This window comes from Cherax quadricarinatus, chromosome 9 (genome assembly GCF_038502225.1).
Source record: "Cherax quadricarinatus isolate ZL_2023a chromosome 9, ASM3850222v1, whole genome shotgun sequence".
In the NCBI taxonomy this organism is placed as follows: Eukaryota; Metazoa; Arthropoda; class Malacostraca; order Decapoda; family Parastacidae; genus Cherax; species Cherax quadricarinatus.
The window spans coordinates 11,132,174-11,149,144 of record NC_091300.1 but is presented as its reverse complement, the minus strand read 5'-3'; the positions used below and the strand labels follow the sequence as shown (position 1 = coordinate 11,149,144).

The window sequence follows — 16,971 nt, the reverse complement described above, 5'->3', positions numbered from 1 at the left end:
CTCTAAATGTCCACACCACCTCAACAAACCCTCCTCAGCCCTCTGGATAATACGTCTAGCAACTCCACACCTCCAAATCTCCAAACTATGAATTCTCTGCACAATATTTTCACCATACATTGCCCTCAGACATATACATCTCTACTGCCCCCTTGCTGCAACATTTACAACCCATGCTTCACATCCATATAAAGATGTTGGTACCACTATTCTCATACATTTGCCTCCATGGATAACATTCCTTGTCTCCACAGGTGCCTCAATGCACCACCCACCTTTTTACCTTCATCAATTCCATGGCTTGCCTTGTCTTTCGTATACCCATCTATCAACAAGCCAGTTCGAAATATCCGAACACATTCACTTCCTCCATACTACCTCCTTCCAATCTGATACCCAATCTTTCATTACCTAACTCATTTGCATACCCTCCCAAATTAATGCACCAGCTTTTGCAACTTCTCTTCAAAATCTCCCAAAAGCACAGTGTCATCAGCAAAAAGCAACTGTGACAACTCCCATTTTGTATTAGATTCTGCATAGTATTTTAATCCCACACCTCTCCCCAACACCTTAGCATTCACTTCTTTTATAACCCCTTCTATAAATATGTTAAACAACCATGGTGTCATCATGCATCCCTGTTTAAGCCCTACTTTTACTGGAAAATAAACTCCCCATCTCCTACATACCTTAACCTGCACCTCAGTATTCTCATAAAAACTCTTAACAGCGTTCAGTAACCAACCACCAATTCCATACACTTGCAATATCTGCCACACTGCTCTCCTATTCATTTTATCATATGCCTTTTCTAAATCCATGAGAGCAATGAAAATTTCTCTACCTTAATCTAAATATTGTTCACTTATATGCTTCAATGTAAACACTTACTCTACACATCCCCTACTTTCTAGTCTCCTTGTTCATCTGACCCTTGTAGGTTTAGCGCTTCTTTTTGCTTATAATAATAATAATCCTCGTCCAACTGCAATCCTGCTCTTTTACCCTTAATTATTTTCAATAATACATAACTCTACCATACACTTGTTATACCAACAGGCTTATTCCCCTATAATTTTTACACTCTTTTGTCCCCTTTTCTTTATATAAAGGAACTATACATGCTCTCTGCCAGTCTCTAGGTACCTTCCCCTTTTCCATGTACAGGTGTCCCTCAACATTCGCGAGGGTTAGGGGATCAAGAGCCTCGCGAATGTTGAAAAACCGTGAATGTTTGGTGCCCCAATATATTGTAGGGAAATATAATACAATACTGCTTAACTTGTTGAACCATGAACAATCATAAAATACATGAAAACTTCGTAAGTTGTACTAAATATATACATGTTATGCTTTAATAACATGTATGTTATTAAATACCACAGACTCCACCACTGCCTCCACCACTTCCTCAACCAATGCCAGTCCCTACTACCCTCCCTCCGACCCCCGCAACTGGCAGCCAGCCCTCCCACCACTCAGTGTGGTGAGTGTTTTGTTTGTTCATTATTTGCTATTAAACTACAGTATAAATAATGTAAACACATTCATGACTGCATATTGGAATGGCTATTTGAACAGGTATTGGATGGTGACATCATGTGTGTACTCTTGAACACAGCAAAGAATCAAACATTTCTGCTACTGCTAATAATAACAATAGTAATAATAATAATAATAATAATAATAATATGATATAATTGAAGAAGGAAATTGTACAAAAATACGAGGGAGTGGTTGACACATAGTCAGTGTGGCTTTGTTTATGCTGGAGTGAACATTAGTCTCCCTGCTCTTCCAAACATTTCACAATAATTCAGCGGTTGAGGCAGTGGTAGAGGCAGTGATAGAGACAGTGATAGAGGCAGTGATAGAGGCAGTGGGTGAGGCAGTGGTATTTACTAACATATATGTATGTTATAAATAATAATAGTACATGTTAATATTAATAACATTTATAATAATAATAAATGTTATTCATAATGTACTATTATTTATAACATATATGTTAGTAAATATCACTGCCTCTATCGCTGCCTCTACCACTGCCTCTATCACTGCCTCTACCACTGCCTCTATCACTGCCTCTACCACTGCCTCTACCACTGCCTCTATCACTGCCTCTACCACTGCCTCTACCACTGCCTCTACCACTGCCTCTACCACTGCCTCTACCACTGCCTCTACTACTGCCTCAACCACTCCAGTCACACTCAATCTACAAGCACCAAACAATGAATTATTGTGAAATGTTTGGAAGAGCAGGGAGACTAATGTTCACTCCAGCATAAACAAAGCCACACTGACGATGTGTCAACCACTCCCTCGTATTTTTGTACAATTTCCTTCTTCAATTATATCGTATTATTATTATTATTATTATTATTATTATTATTATTATTATTATTACTATTGTTATTATTAGCAGTAGCAGAAATGTTTGATTCTTTGCTGTGTTCAAGAGTAAACACATGATGTCACCATCCAATACCTGTCCAAATAGCCATTCCAATATGCAGTCATGAATGTGTTTACATTATTTATACTGTAGTTTAATAGCAAATAATGAACAAACAAAACACTCACCACACTGAGTGGTGGGAGGGCTGGCTGCCAGTTGCGGGGGTCGGAGGGAGGGTAGTAGGGATTCGCAGGTGGCGGGAAACTTGAATATGATTTGGCGGCTGGGAATTTGGTGGCTGGGAATTTGGTGGCTGGGAATTTGGCGGTTGGGAATTCACGAATGTGTGAAGCCCGCGAAAGCTGAAAACGTGAATGTTGAGGGAGACCTGTATTTTTTTTTTTTTCAACAAGTCGGCCATCTCCCATCGAGGCAGGGTGACCCAAAAGGAAATAAAATCCCCAAAAAGAAAATACTTTCATTATCATTCAACACTTTCACTTCACTCATACATAATCACTGATACATAATCACATATATTTATGGTGGTATAATAATACCAATATTAATAATGATAATACAAAAACTCTATAAACAACATAAGTACTTGCATTCATAGTTTAGTCTTAAGTTAATACGAAGGCCTACTCTTGGCTGTTAAATAATTTTTTTATATTTATATAACAATTTCATATGGAAATTAAAGTTATGTTTGAAGCATTAATAACAGCATGTGAATTATATTTTTCCTTTGTATTATAGTAATTCCTTTATTTGATGAGCTAAGATCACCATCCTACTGTGGAAACCCAGTAGCAAATACAACTAACCAAATTTATTTAAAAACAGGAATTTTCTACTTCTAAAATTATAATGTATAGCATGTCTATAAAAATCTGTCAACTCAATAAACACATACATATGTTATGGCTCTCGGAACACCAATCACTAAAATACTGACATTTATCTACATCATTTAAATATTCATGCATCCACTGAAGAGGTAATCATCTCCATGATATTAGTAACTACAATATAAGTCCATGCATATGAATGTAGCATTTACAGTTTGTGAATCACTAATGTTTTGCCAGTATTTTGTACATTTGTATAGCAACTAGAAAACTTCACAAGGAGTGTTAATCTTTTTTTTTCTGGATCTTGAAGCACTAATGAAGCATTGTATAGCATAAAAATCACCATTAGACATATTCATATATTTTGTTAAATTCCTTGAAATATCTGTGTATTGCCTTACCTGTATAAAACATGTGTTGAGAAGTTTTATAACCAAAAACAGAGATGCCAGCAACCTCCCCACCCTTAAATCCCTGGAATCACTCTAGCCTCTTCTTATCCTGGTCCACTATGCTTACACATGCCTACTGAATGAATGAAAAGGCACAATACCATGACTTGAACAATACACAAATAAGCCGCATGTAGGAAAATGAAACTTATGATGTTACGCTCCAACTTGGACCACTGGTCCAAGTCAGACCGTCCACTGGGAATAAATTTCATTCTCCCATGTGTGGGTTATTTGTGTAATGCCTATTAAATGTCCAAACCTCTATCTTACATCCCCTTCCTCACATCCTTCACCCACCCCTTCCTTGAATGTTTCCTACTCTTCTTTCCATCCACACTAGATTTATAGATCCTCTTTACCGATCTATTTTGTTCCATTCTTTCTACATGATCAAACAATCTCAACATATTTTCCATTCTTTAAAATATAATTTTCATATCATCAATCTTCGAATGTCTCCAGACTTCTCCTTGCTGAAACAATTACATACAGTACTAAGTTTCACATTTGTACAAAAGCATTGCCACTACTAAACTTGTGATGCATTCTCATTTTTGTAACTATTGACAAGCTTCTTTATCCCACAGATTACCGTATTTTATGGCGAATAAGATGCTCCAGTGCCGAGGGTACCCCCCATTTCTGAGTGGCTAAATTTAAAAAAAAAATAAAGATAAATGGTACTTGGCCTTCAAGACGCTGATTAAATTTTTGAGACTTTGGAAAAAAAAAATAGTATCTTCGACGCCATAAAATACAGTACAGCCTCTCCTCACTTAGCAACGTACTCGTTTACCAACAACTCAGACTTATGACGGGCTCTCTGGTCAGTATGCATACCTAAATAATGTATATTAGAGCTGATTTCCTCTATTCTGTTTATTACACCATACAGTACACTATTGTATAAACATTTAAAAATATACTAAAAATGTTATAAATGATGCAAAGGTGACATTAAAACAATATCAAAGACGGTTGACACAAACCCACTACTATTGTAGTATGGTCCTTGCTTAGCGACGAATTCGTTTACTGACGTGATCTTAGGAACGGACCTCTGTCATTAAGTGAGGAGAGGCTGTACTTCTTCAATGGTCTTTCAATTTCCATTCCTACATCTATTCATAAACTTGTATTGATATATTCACTTTCATGTACATTATCTAAGTATATTTACTTTCTTCATACTCCTTCCTTCAACTGTGACATCTTATCTTTTTCTCTATACCTTCAATTATTTTCATCACTTGGTTCTTTTGTGCAATCACTTTAAACTTCCTTCTAAAATACTGTGTATAAATTTCAAACTCCTATACCAACTTCTGCAACTTGGCTTCCAAATCTTCCCAATCTGAAAACAGCAATTGTGATAATTCTCACTTGTACTAATTACTTTATTAGTGCTTCATGCAATATACAAAGGAAAATGTAATGTAAGCTGCTTAGTAATAGCAAGAGTGGTAATTGTCGCCGAGTGTTTACTGATATTGTAAAATACTATACACTAAACTGATGTGAATGTACATGAATACTTGTACACTTCTCCACTTTTATTGTTTACTTTAACAATAATACTTTACTGTTAATGTGCTATACATATTATGCATGTATTTAAATAACAAAATAAGCAGTAATTACACTTTATACTTCAAGACAATTAAAAAAAATACAGGCATCCCTGTTTTAACAACTTTTTAATGAACAATATAATGCATAAATAATTTCACTTAAAAACTACGTATAAATAATTTTACTTAAAGGCTATGGATATATTAGGGAACACAATGATTTCTAATTTTTACTCTTTGAATAATCCAAGTGGCTCACTCTAGCTGGGAAGTGTCCATGAGCACACACTATTCAAACAAATGAACACATGAAACAGCCAGGCTCAAGCATTAAATGTAGATGGTAGAGTAGACTTGATAACCAGTCTTTATTATTATTATTTTGCATGATAACTTGTGGTGTAAAACTTTTGTTTTTCTTTTTGGGTCACCTTGCTTCAGTGGGATTCAGCTGGTTTGTTGAAAGTAGAAGAAGAAGAAGAAGAAGAAGAACTGGAGTTTTTTTGGTCCTGTTTCATTGAAACTCTTGTTACATTTTACTGCAGGGAACACAAGTCCCAAAATGGCATTATATGATAATTACAAGGGCACAAAGGATAAGAGAAGGCCCATTAGTTTCAATATGTAAGACACTTTAATATTTCTGGGAGGCAGTGCAACAAAGGATTTTAGGCTGAGGCCCATATTAGTATACCACTAAAATGCCAAGGGCTATGGAGAAACTTCTACAAAAGCAATCTTTTGGTGAAAAGGCACTTACACAAAGTTTTTATTGGTACAATAAATCCCTCATGAGTGAGCTTTATGAGTATATAGCACAGCTTGAGGGCATCCAGGGCTGGTCAGGTGTAAATAAGCTGAGTAATTCTGAAGCAATGCAAGAGGCCTACTGGCCCATGCTAGGTTTCCTTTATTTGAAGATGATGTGAGCTATGGGAATTGTCAATGTCAATATACTACAACTTTGTTTTACTATGTTAATTTGATTGTAGAAGACTCCAGGCACCTACTTTTAAACATACTGTTTTCTTGAAATTGTAGCCTGGCACCGTCCCTTGATGTGAAAGGTGTTACAATGTTGTACACATACAATGATGTCCATTTTACAGGTCTTCTTTCTCTTTCAACAAACCGGCTGTATCCCACTGAGGAAGCGTGGCTCAAAAGGTAAAACAAAAGTTTTTCTTTTTAAATTTAATAATTTATACAGGAGAAGGGGTTACTAGCCCCTTGCTCCCAGCATTTTAGTCTCCTCTTACGACACGCATGGCTTATGGAGGAAGAATTCTATTCCATTTCCCCATGGAAATTTTACAGGTCTATTTGTGTTAATGTGGGAAAACTACTAGCAATTTTTCCAGTATCAACTTGATGACATCCACTACAGGAGATACTGTAGACTTTTGTATCCTTGTATCCTGAGTAGGGTGTGAAGGTTCCTGGAGTTTACCTGGAGAGAGTTCCGGGGGTCAACGCCTCCGCGGCCCGGTCTGTGACCAGGCCTCCTGGTGGATCAGAGCCTGATCAACCAGGCTGTTGCTGCTGGCTGCACGCAAACCAACGTACGAGCCACAGCCCGGCTGATCAGGAACTGACTCAATGTCTCAGATGATTTTGGTTATGCACTACACAAGTTTTAATTTTTCTCACTGGGCAAAATGTTGTGCCAATAAAGACTTCAATGCATTAAGTGTCCATTTACCACTTGTCTATGCTGCACTTGTATTTAGTACATAGAAAGGAATCTTTGTACTGTGGTGCTAGAACAAGAAACCATGGGTTCATATTGCTGTATTGTATTGTATTGATATTTCCTTTTATTTGCCCAGCTATTCAAAAACACTACATCAACAAACACTACTCACAGGGCATAAATACTCAATGCTATCCACTTATTTTAACCCTTTCAGGGTTGGTGCTGCACTAGTACGGCTTGCACGCCAGGGTTGGTGCCGTACTAGTACGCATAAATTCTAGCGCCTTCAAATCTAGTGAGAGAAAGTTGGTAGGCTTACATACGGAAGAATGGGTCTATGTGGTCAGTGTGCGCAGTATAAAAAAGAATCCTGCAGCACACAGTGCATAATGAGAAAAAAAAAACTCCATGTTTTTGGTTTAAAACAGCGACTTTGCAGTGTATTTTCGTATGCTATTTATGGTTGTATTCTAGTTTTCCTGGTCTTGTTTTATAGAACGGAAGACATATTATGGAAATTGAGATGATTTTTATTGGTTTCACAATGAAAAGTACCTTGAAATTGAACTCAAAGTAGCAGAAATGTTTGATTTTTGCCAAAGTTCAAAAGTAAATAAATCAAGCCATGCATCCAATACACGTCAACTGGTGAGTCTAATATTCTTTCACAAGTGCACTGATATTATTTATAACATTTCTACACCATGTCTACACTAATGCAGTAGTCTGCATAACAGTAAATCTTCTATTTTTTTGTGAGAATAAGAATTCAAAGTGGAAAGCAAAAGAAATGTAATAGAGGCCTAGGGACATGACTAATGAACAGAGGAAATGTTATTTTAGTGCCAGGAATGTCTGTCTTGTTTATTCTAGACTCTATTTGAAAATTATGTGAAATTAGCAAAATTGCCAGTTTTGGACCACTTTATTGGAGAGTTGAAATCGGTAAATGGGTGGTTTCTTGTACTCATTCGATAGAAAAATTGGAGTTCTAACAAAATAGTAATGATTTCTGTCGACTGGTACATTGGAATTGGCCGAAAATAGGGCCCAAAGTGGGCGAAATCGCCGATACGTAAACATCGTCGAGACCGCTAACTTTGCGAAAGCATAATTCCATAAGTTTTCCATCAAATTTCATACTTTTGGTGTCATTATGATTGGGAAAAGATTCTCTATCATTTCATAAGAAAAATAATTTTTTTTTTTAAAAATTTCCGACCCTGAGAACAAGTTTAGGAGAGGGCCTGCCGACCCTGAAAGGGTTAAATGACTTTTCCACAGAAGTTAAGCTTGTGTTTCTTCCCTCCAAAAATGGCATAATTAACTCAGTCATTGAGTTAAGGTTGTAAATACTGTCAAGGATTATTATTTAACCCTTAAACTGTCCAAGCAGATCTAAGTTCACATGCATAGTGCTCCAAAAGTAGATCTACATTTTTTTACATATTTTCAAATATAACAAACAAAAACAAGGAGATCAAAGTTTTTTTACATGTTTTCAAATGTAAAAAAAAAAAAAAAAGGAGATTTACTTTTTTTACATACACCTACCATCCGACTTACGACCCGCTCAACTTACGACCACTCGACTTACGACCGTGTTTTTTTATGCCAAATTTCTGGGAAATAAACAACTATTTGTGTTGTACACAGTGTTTATCCTAAACCTTACAGTATAAAATACAGTACTAACAGCATGAAAAGTAAAGTAAAACATGAAATACCAAAATAAAACAATAAAATAAAGTCATTACAAAAATGTTATGTTGATATTCAGTAGTAAAGTTCGACTTACGACCATTTCGACTTATGACCGGTTTCTTGGAACCGAACTCGGTCGTAAGTCGGATAGTAGGTGTACTTTCAAATGTTGAAAAAACGTAGATCTACGTTTGGACAGTTTAAGGGTTAAGTAGAACCTTTCTCAACTTATCAAAAATATTGATGCTAAGTGTAAGCCAAAAATTAGGGCGTTCCTGAAAACTATATCATAATGGGTGCAATTGTGAACACCAATACTACATTCTGGGAGAAACTAGTGTTTCAAATAATGTTCAAATAATGTTTTAGCAAGGATAACCCCATTACATCTCTGCAACAAATTCACCTTAAGCCAGAAAACAAGTGGAGTCAACAAGACTGGAAAATACAATTGACCTCATCTGCACTTATAATGATAACCTGGTACAAAATATAACAGTATCAAAGACAATACACTCAGCCCAGAACATAATAGAAGAACAGCCATGTACAGTAGGGCCCAGCTGTATGGCATTTCACCTTACGGCGTTCTGCTAATATGGCGATTTTAAATTATGGCCAAAATTTGCTATACAGCAAGCGGTCGTTCAAATATGGCGCGCCCCACCCGGTTTGCTTACATTCTCCATTAGCACATCTATGATATCTGGAAACTTTCCAAAATTTCAAGTGTTTTAAAGGTATTGCGTATTTATTAAGCTTATGTGTACCTTTACCTAAATATACTTACACACTGTGCTGGCATGCAGGTACACATTAAAATCAATAAGTCTCTCTCTACTCATGATGCCATAGTAATACTATGTAATAATAATCTCTCTTGGGCACATTAAATGTCATATTTTATGTTAATATAGACATATTCATTAATCCATCTATGATATTTTCTTCAAAATTATATAAGAAACACGTTACATAGCATATAAACATTATAGATACACCCACAGAATAAAAACTGACATAAATATGAGATCTATTTACAAAGCGGCTTTGTAGGAGTGTCAGAAGAATTATGCTTTCTCTAGTCAAACACTGGGGGATAACTGTAGATAAATATTCCTTTCGTATGCCTTCACTCTATATATATAGCAATAATAATAATAACTTGTAATAATAATAATTTGTAATAATAATAATTTGTAATAATAATAATAATAATAATTCGTCAGAGCATCATTCTTCTAAAAATTACATAAGAATGGAAGTGTTGGTCTTTATTTATTCTACTGTACCACTGTGGAGGCAACTTGTACACAATGTAAGGTGTTTGTATGAATGTTTATGAATCATAACCAGATGCATTGTCTGTTTCTTTACATAGTGGGTGAGGTGGCCAGGCTGGCTTCCCTACACTACCCTACCTACCACACCACTTTCTACAAATAAATACTTTTCACCTTTCACCCTACATTAAGACTACATATATTTTAAGGTAAGTAATGAGTGTACTGTATATGAATTTGATCACTCTATGGAGCTTTAGGCATCGTCATAATATATTATGTGTGGGTGGAGTGGCCAGGAGGGCTACCACACCTAACTTCTTACAGTAAATACTACTCACCTTTTGCCCTACATTAAGACTACAAATATTCTGAGGTAAATAATGAGTGTACTGTGTGTGTATTTTACTTTTTCTTGTTTTTTAATGCCTAGTTCTATTACTAACATAATATATGTTAGTGTAAACTTGTTATCTGGCATTTATATGCATTTATAAGTGGAAAACAATGGCATTCTGCTTTCTGGCAGTAGCCTGGAACCTAACCTGCTGTATAAGTGGGACCCTACTGTACGTGCAGGGCTCATGACCAGCATACAGAGATCAGGTATGAGGGTGCCTTCACCAAATTCAAGTTCAATAACAAAAAACATACAGTGGGATCAAATCAACCATATCCTTGATGAAACAAGCTGGGAAGATAACCTAAACAAAACAGATATGAACCTATGCCTAGAAAGAATCAACTCTGTGGCACTTAAGGTATGCTCAAGGCACATTTCTTTAAGAAAAAAAGAAGAGAAGATGTAAACTAGAAATAGAGAAATGCTCCCTATACAAGCGAAAAATCACAAAGCTGTTGAAAGGGTCCAGTATATCTGATATACAAAAGGAGGCATTGGTCAGAGAAATAGCAAATATTGAACTTACACTTAAGGAATAATACAGGAGACAAGAAACACAGGAAGATCTTAAAGCCATAAATGAAATTTAAAAAAAAAAAAATGCTTCTTTTCTTATGCCAAATCTATGGCAAAAACCACATCCAGTACTGGACCCCTGCTTAAATGAGATGGGACTTACACAGATGACAGCAAAGAATGAATACACAAGTCCCGATATGACTCAGCATTTAGTGAACTGTTAGTAAGACACCTCTGCAAAAACAGTGATTATGTGTGAGTGAGGTGAAAGTGTTGAATGATGATGAAAATTGTTTTCTTTTTGGGTCACCCTGCCTCGGTGGGAGACGGCCAACTTGTTAAAAAAAATATATATTATATATACATATACATATATACGTATATGCAATACGATCACAGTAAACATATATATGTATGTATGTATGTATGTATATATATATATATATATATATATATATATATATATATATATATATATGTATATATATATAAATATATATATATTATAAATATATATATATATATACACATATATATACATATATATATATATATATATATATATATATATATACAGGAGGGCCCCACTTATACGGCGGGTTAGGTTCCAGGCTACCGCCGTAAAGCGGAAACCGCCGTAAAGTGGAACACCCTTTTTTTCCACTTACAAATGCATACAAACACTAGATAACAAGTTTACACTAACATATATTATGTTAGCAATAGAACCAGGCATCAAAAAACAATAAAAAAGTACAATACACACATAGTGCACTCATTACTTACCTTAAAATATTTATAGTCTTAATCTAGGGTGAGACAAGTAGTATTTATTGTAAGAAATCAAGTGTGGTATGTATGGTAGTCAGCCAGGCTACCATACCAGGCCACCCCACCCACACATACTATTCTATGATATTTAAGCATCCCAGAGCGATAAAATGTATATACAGTTCACTCATTACTTACCTTAAAATATAGGGTGAGATGAGTAGTATTTATTGTAAAATATCAAGTGTGGTATGTATGGTAGTCAGCCAGGCTACCATACCAGGCCAACCCACCCACACATACTATTCTATGATATTTAAGCATCCCAGAGCGATAAAATGTATATACAGTTCACTCATTACTTACCTTAAAATATAGGGTGAGATGAGTAGTATTTATTGTAAAAAATCAAGTGTGGTATGTATGGTAGTCAGCCAGGCTACCATACCAGAGAGAAAGAATGAGTGCATGAGAGAGGACAGGCGCAGAGTTATGTAAACAAACCAGGCGAAGGTAAGTTTTGTAAACAGTGTACACGTCTGGTTTGTGTACAAGTTACATTGTGTACAGGTTGTCTCTACATTGATACGGTAGAATAAATAAAGAAGAACACTCCCATTCTCATGTAACATCATTTTGAGAAGAAATGATGCTCTGAGTGAAGGCAATGGAAGTAAGTCACTCTGATTTTTTGGGTTATCCTAGGTTCTCTACACATATGTTATGTATTTATGTTATGTATCGTGTTTATTATATAATTTTGAAAACAATATCACGGATGGATTAATGAAAATGTGTATATTAACCTAATATACAACATTTAATGATACACCGAGCTCAGACAGCGTAAACAAACAAACTGAACAGGTTGTGGACGATCACTCGGTCAGGCGAAATAGACAGTATTAATACGTGTCCAGTTTTAGTTCATTCATGTACATTTGTAAGAGTTTGTGAAACTTTTACCTTACAATATTTTTATTATTATTATAATAATTAAATCATGAAACAAATACTCTTACACTGTGTACAAGTTAGTACAGAATTATAGCTATAAAGTGAAGGCATACGAAAGGAATATTTTTCTACAGCTATCCTTAGTAACAGGTGACGGGCTAGAGAAAACGTAATTCTTCCGACACTTCTACAAACCGTTTGGTAAACATCTCATATATATTTGTATAAATTTTTATACTGTGGGTGCATGTATCATGTTTGTGTGTTACATAATGTGTTTCTTATATAATTTTGAAAAAAATATCATAGATAGATTAAGGGAAATGTCTATATTAACGTAATATGCGACATTAATGCGCCCAAGAGATTATTATTATTACTATTATTATATTATTATTATTATTATTATTATTATTATTATTATTATTGCATCAAGAGTAGAGAGACTCTTAGTGATTTTAATGTGTCCTACATGCCAGCACAGTGTGTAAGTTCATTTAGGTACAGGTGTACACAAGTTTAATTATCAAGTACAATACATATAAAATATACAATAACTTTAAAACACTTGAAATTTTGGAAAGTTTCCAGACATAATAAGGAGATGTGCTCAGGGAGAATGTAAACAAACTCGGTGGGCCGCTGTGACCGTATTAGAAAGACAGGTGGGGGGAGCCGTATAGCGAGTTTTGGTCATAATTTGAAATGTCCGTATTAGCGGAACGCCGTAAAGTGAAACGCCGTAAAGCGGGGCCCTCCTGTATACATATATGTATATATTTATATATACATATATGTATATATTTATATATACATATAAATAAATATATTTTTTGTTTTTCAACAAGTCGGTCATCTCCCACCGAGGCAGGGTGACCCAAAAAAGAAAGAAAATCCCCAAAAAGAGAATACTTTCATCATCATTCAACACTTTCACCATACTCACACATTATCACTGCTTTTGCAGAGGTGCTCAGAATACAACAGTTTAGAAGCATATATGTATAAAGATACACAACATATCCCTCCAAACTGCCAATATCCCAAACCCCTCTTTTAAAGTGCAGGCACTGTACTTCCCATTTCCAGGACTCAAGTCCGACTATATGAAAATAACTGGTTCCCTGAATCCCTTCACTAAATATTACCCTGCTCACACTCCAACAATGCAAAATTAGTAAGATAAACTATTTAACTTTTAATTTTTAGCACATTGGCCATCTCCTACCAAGGTAGGATGACCCAAAAATGAAGAAACACACTCACCGACCTGCCAGAGGTGTGCTGACATCACAGGTCACACAACCTCCCAAACTGCAACATCCCTACCCCTCTTTCACAATGTAGGCACTGTACGTACATCCCACCTCCAGGATTCAAGTCCAGCTAACCGGTAACAATATAATTATTAGAGGAGATTTTTATTGCATTCTGAAGCAGGCTTGCAGCTCCTAAAACAATTATCCACATGAAGTTCACAGCTTTAGACTTAAGTGAATATGTCAACAATGAGCTTCAGGTGCTTTATGGTGCTGTAGTCTTCAACGGATGAATATTTTATAAGTACCTTTACAGCCAAATCAATACAGGAGGACCCCACTTCACAGCACTTGCTTTACAGTGTTTTGTTAATACAGTGATTGTCAATTACACTCATTCTTCATTTATTCAGGCTACCTACAATAAATACATTTACCACTCACTATATGCTAAGGATGAAAATATTTTATGGTAAGTAGTTTGTGTACTGTATATGCATTTTTTAGGCCTATATTGCTCACTTGATATATGATGGTGTAAATATGTTATCAGGATTTTTATATGCATTCAAAAGTGAAAAAAAGGTTTTGTTTCACTTCACAGTAATATTCACTGCTGTATATGTGGGGCCCTCCTAGAATAAGGTCCTGTACAAGCAGTGTAACTTATGACAACAGCCCTCCTCCCTAAGCTAATTGCAGAAAAGGAAGCAGATGATCCTACACATCCTCTTCCTCCAAGCAGCTTAACACCACACTTCTCCTCTAATCATAAGAAGGATGACTAGAAGAGAGATTAAGGTTAAGTTATGCTGTTCATTCCTTGTATACACACCAGTGGTTCATACTTGATACTTTCATAAAAATGTCATTTATTATAAACAGTAATGTAATTCTTTTAATACGAAACTAGGGAAAAATGTTCCAATAAATATGGTTTAACTGAAGACTTGGTTGAAAGCATCAGTCATTAAAAGTGTGGGATGCCTGCATATATAGACAAAATATTTCAAGATAAAATGTAAAAAACGGCAAAGCAATCGACAACAATCAAACTACAAAAATAAACACTAATTTTACTATGCTGCACCTAAGCATGGAAGCAACTAACTTTAACTTAATTGGCAGATGCAAATGGCACATTCCAAAAACAAATTATTTATCAGGTATATAGCTTAAGACTTGAACAATAAAGACTGAAGTATTAAATACGTAATAAGATTATAAACCTTAGACTTTGCTTATCAAGTAAAAAGCTTTTTCCTGAGAGATAATTAATGTTCAGAATATGACCATAAATGAAAAAAACAGCTAATCAGAAGAGACATTCCTGCAGCTACCAATCATTACCTGCCCCCCTTCTTGCTGTTCGTCATCAACGCACCATCACCATCAACATAGGCAGGTCAGGGAAGAAATATAAGCTATTATATAAGATAGTCTTCCATACCTCTGGAAATACTTGGGATATAAAATATAAAACCTGATTTATATGTACAATACTGTATTCAATTACTTAAAGATCCCTGTGAACACATATTGTATTATGTATTCATAAATAAAATACAGTAGAACCCCCGTATCCACGGATTCGTTAACTGCAGTTTCAGTTATCCATGGTTTACCGTGGCTCAAAAATAACCCTTAATTTTGCTTGATAATAGCCGCAAAGTGCAAAAGTAGTGATACTGGCAGTCCTTTAAAACCATCCACGGTAGGTCTTGGAACATATCCCCTGCGGATACGGGAGGACTACTCTATGTAGATTCCTTAATCATGTTAGACTAGTAGAAACTAAATGTGTAAACAAACATTATGCTCCTTATTCAACTCTTTCCACTTATTTTTTTTTTTTTTTTGGGGGGGGGGGGGGGTTTAAGTGAAACCTTATCTGTAGATAGCTGCTCATCTTTCAACGTACCAGCCGTATCCCACTGAGGTGGGGTGGCCCAAAAGAAAAAACTGAAGTTTCTCCTTTTAAATTTAGTAATATATACAGGAGAAGGGGTTACTAGCCCCTTGCTCCCGGCATTTTAGTCGCCTCTTACGACAAGCATGGCTTACAGAGGAAGAATTCTGTTCCACTTCCCCATGGAGATAAGAGGAAATAAACAAGAACAAGAATTAGAAAGAAAATAGAAGAAAACCCAGAGGGGTGTGTATATATATGCTTGTACATGTATGTGTAGTGTGACCTAAGTGTAAGTAGAAGTAGCAAGACTTACCTGTAATCTTGCATATTTATGAGACAGACAAAAGACACCAGCAACCCTACCATCATGTAAAACGATTACAGGCTTTCGTTTTACACTCACTTGGCAGGACGGTAGTACCTCCCTGGGCGGTTGCTGTCTACCAACCTACTACCTACATAGCTGCTCATATATCGTGATAAAAATTCGTAACTGGTATGAAACACTTTTATTTCACCTACATAGAGAAAACCTAAGCTAAACAGTATTATGAAAACAAATTATTACTGTATATATGTACTTATAACACTAAGTCTTATCAATTTCAACAATGTTAGCTATGCTATAATTATGATCTTAGTAGTCCACAACAGTCTGGAATTATTATTTTTATTGCATTCACCAAGAAAATGGTTATGAAACTATCCTTACTTAACTGTATATCATCCCTTATGTTCTTACCACTTGTGATACCTTTGCTACAGAATTAAAAATAATACAAGATATACAGCCATCCATCTGTATGAAGCATTATGTTAATGAAGTTATGACCAACTAAGCTGTATGACCCTTGTGGGTTTAGTGCTTAGTTTTGATTATACAGTGGTACATCGAGTTTCGAACAGCTCCCAACTCGAACAATTATGTAAGTGTTTTTTTTTTTTTTTTTTAACAAGTTGGCCGTCTCCCACCGAGGCAGGGTGACCCGAAAAGAAAGAAAATCCCCAAAAAGAAAATACTTTCATCATCATTCAACACTTTCACCTCACTCACACATAATCACTGTTTTTGCAGAGGTGCCCAGAACACAACAGTTTAGAAGCATATACGTATAAAGATACACAACATATCCCTCCAAACTGCCAATATCCCAAATCCCTCCTTTAAAGTGCAGGCATT

General features: G+C 35.6%; 1 protein-coding gene across 12 annotated transcripts in view; it reads right to left on the bottom strand.

The window, feature by feature from the left end:
• Positions 1-16,971, bottom strand: part of LOC128686219 (protein DOP1A) — a 234,706-nt gene that overhangs the window by 31,151 nt on the left and 186,584 nt on the right. For 10 of the 12 annotated variants that reach the window (XM_070083219.1, XM_070083220.1, XM_070083218.1 and 7 more), the window contains one exon: positions 15,230-15,244. The exons of the other annotated variants lie outside the window; for them this stretch is intronic. In XM_070083219.1, coding sequence (XP_069939320.1) covers positions 15,230-15,244 — 15 coding nt within the window. The remainder of the gene's footprint in view (positions 1-15,229; positions 15,245-16,971) is intronic. 12 annotated transcript variants of the gene reach the window in all.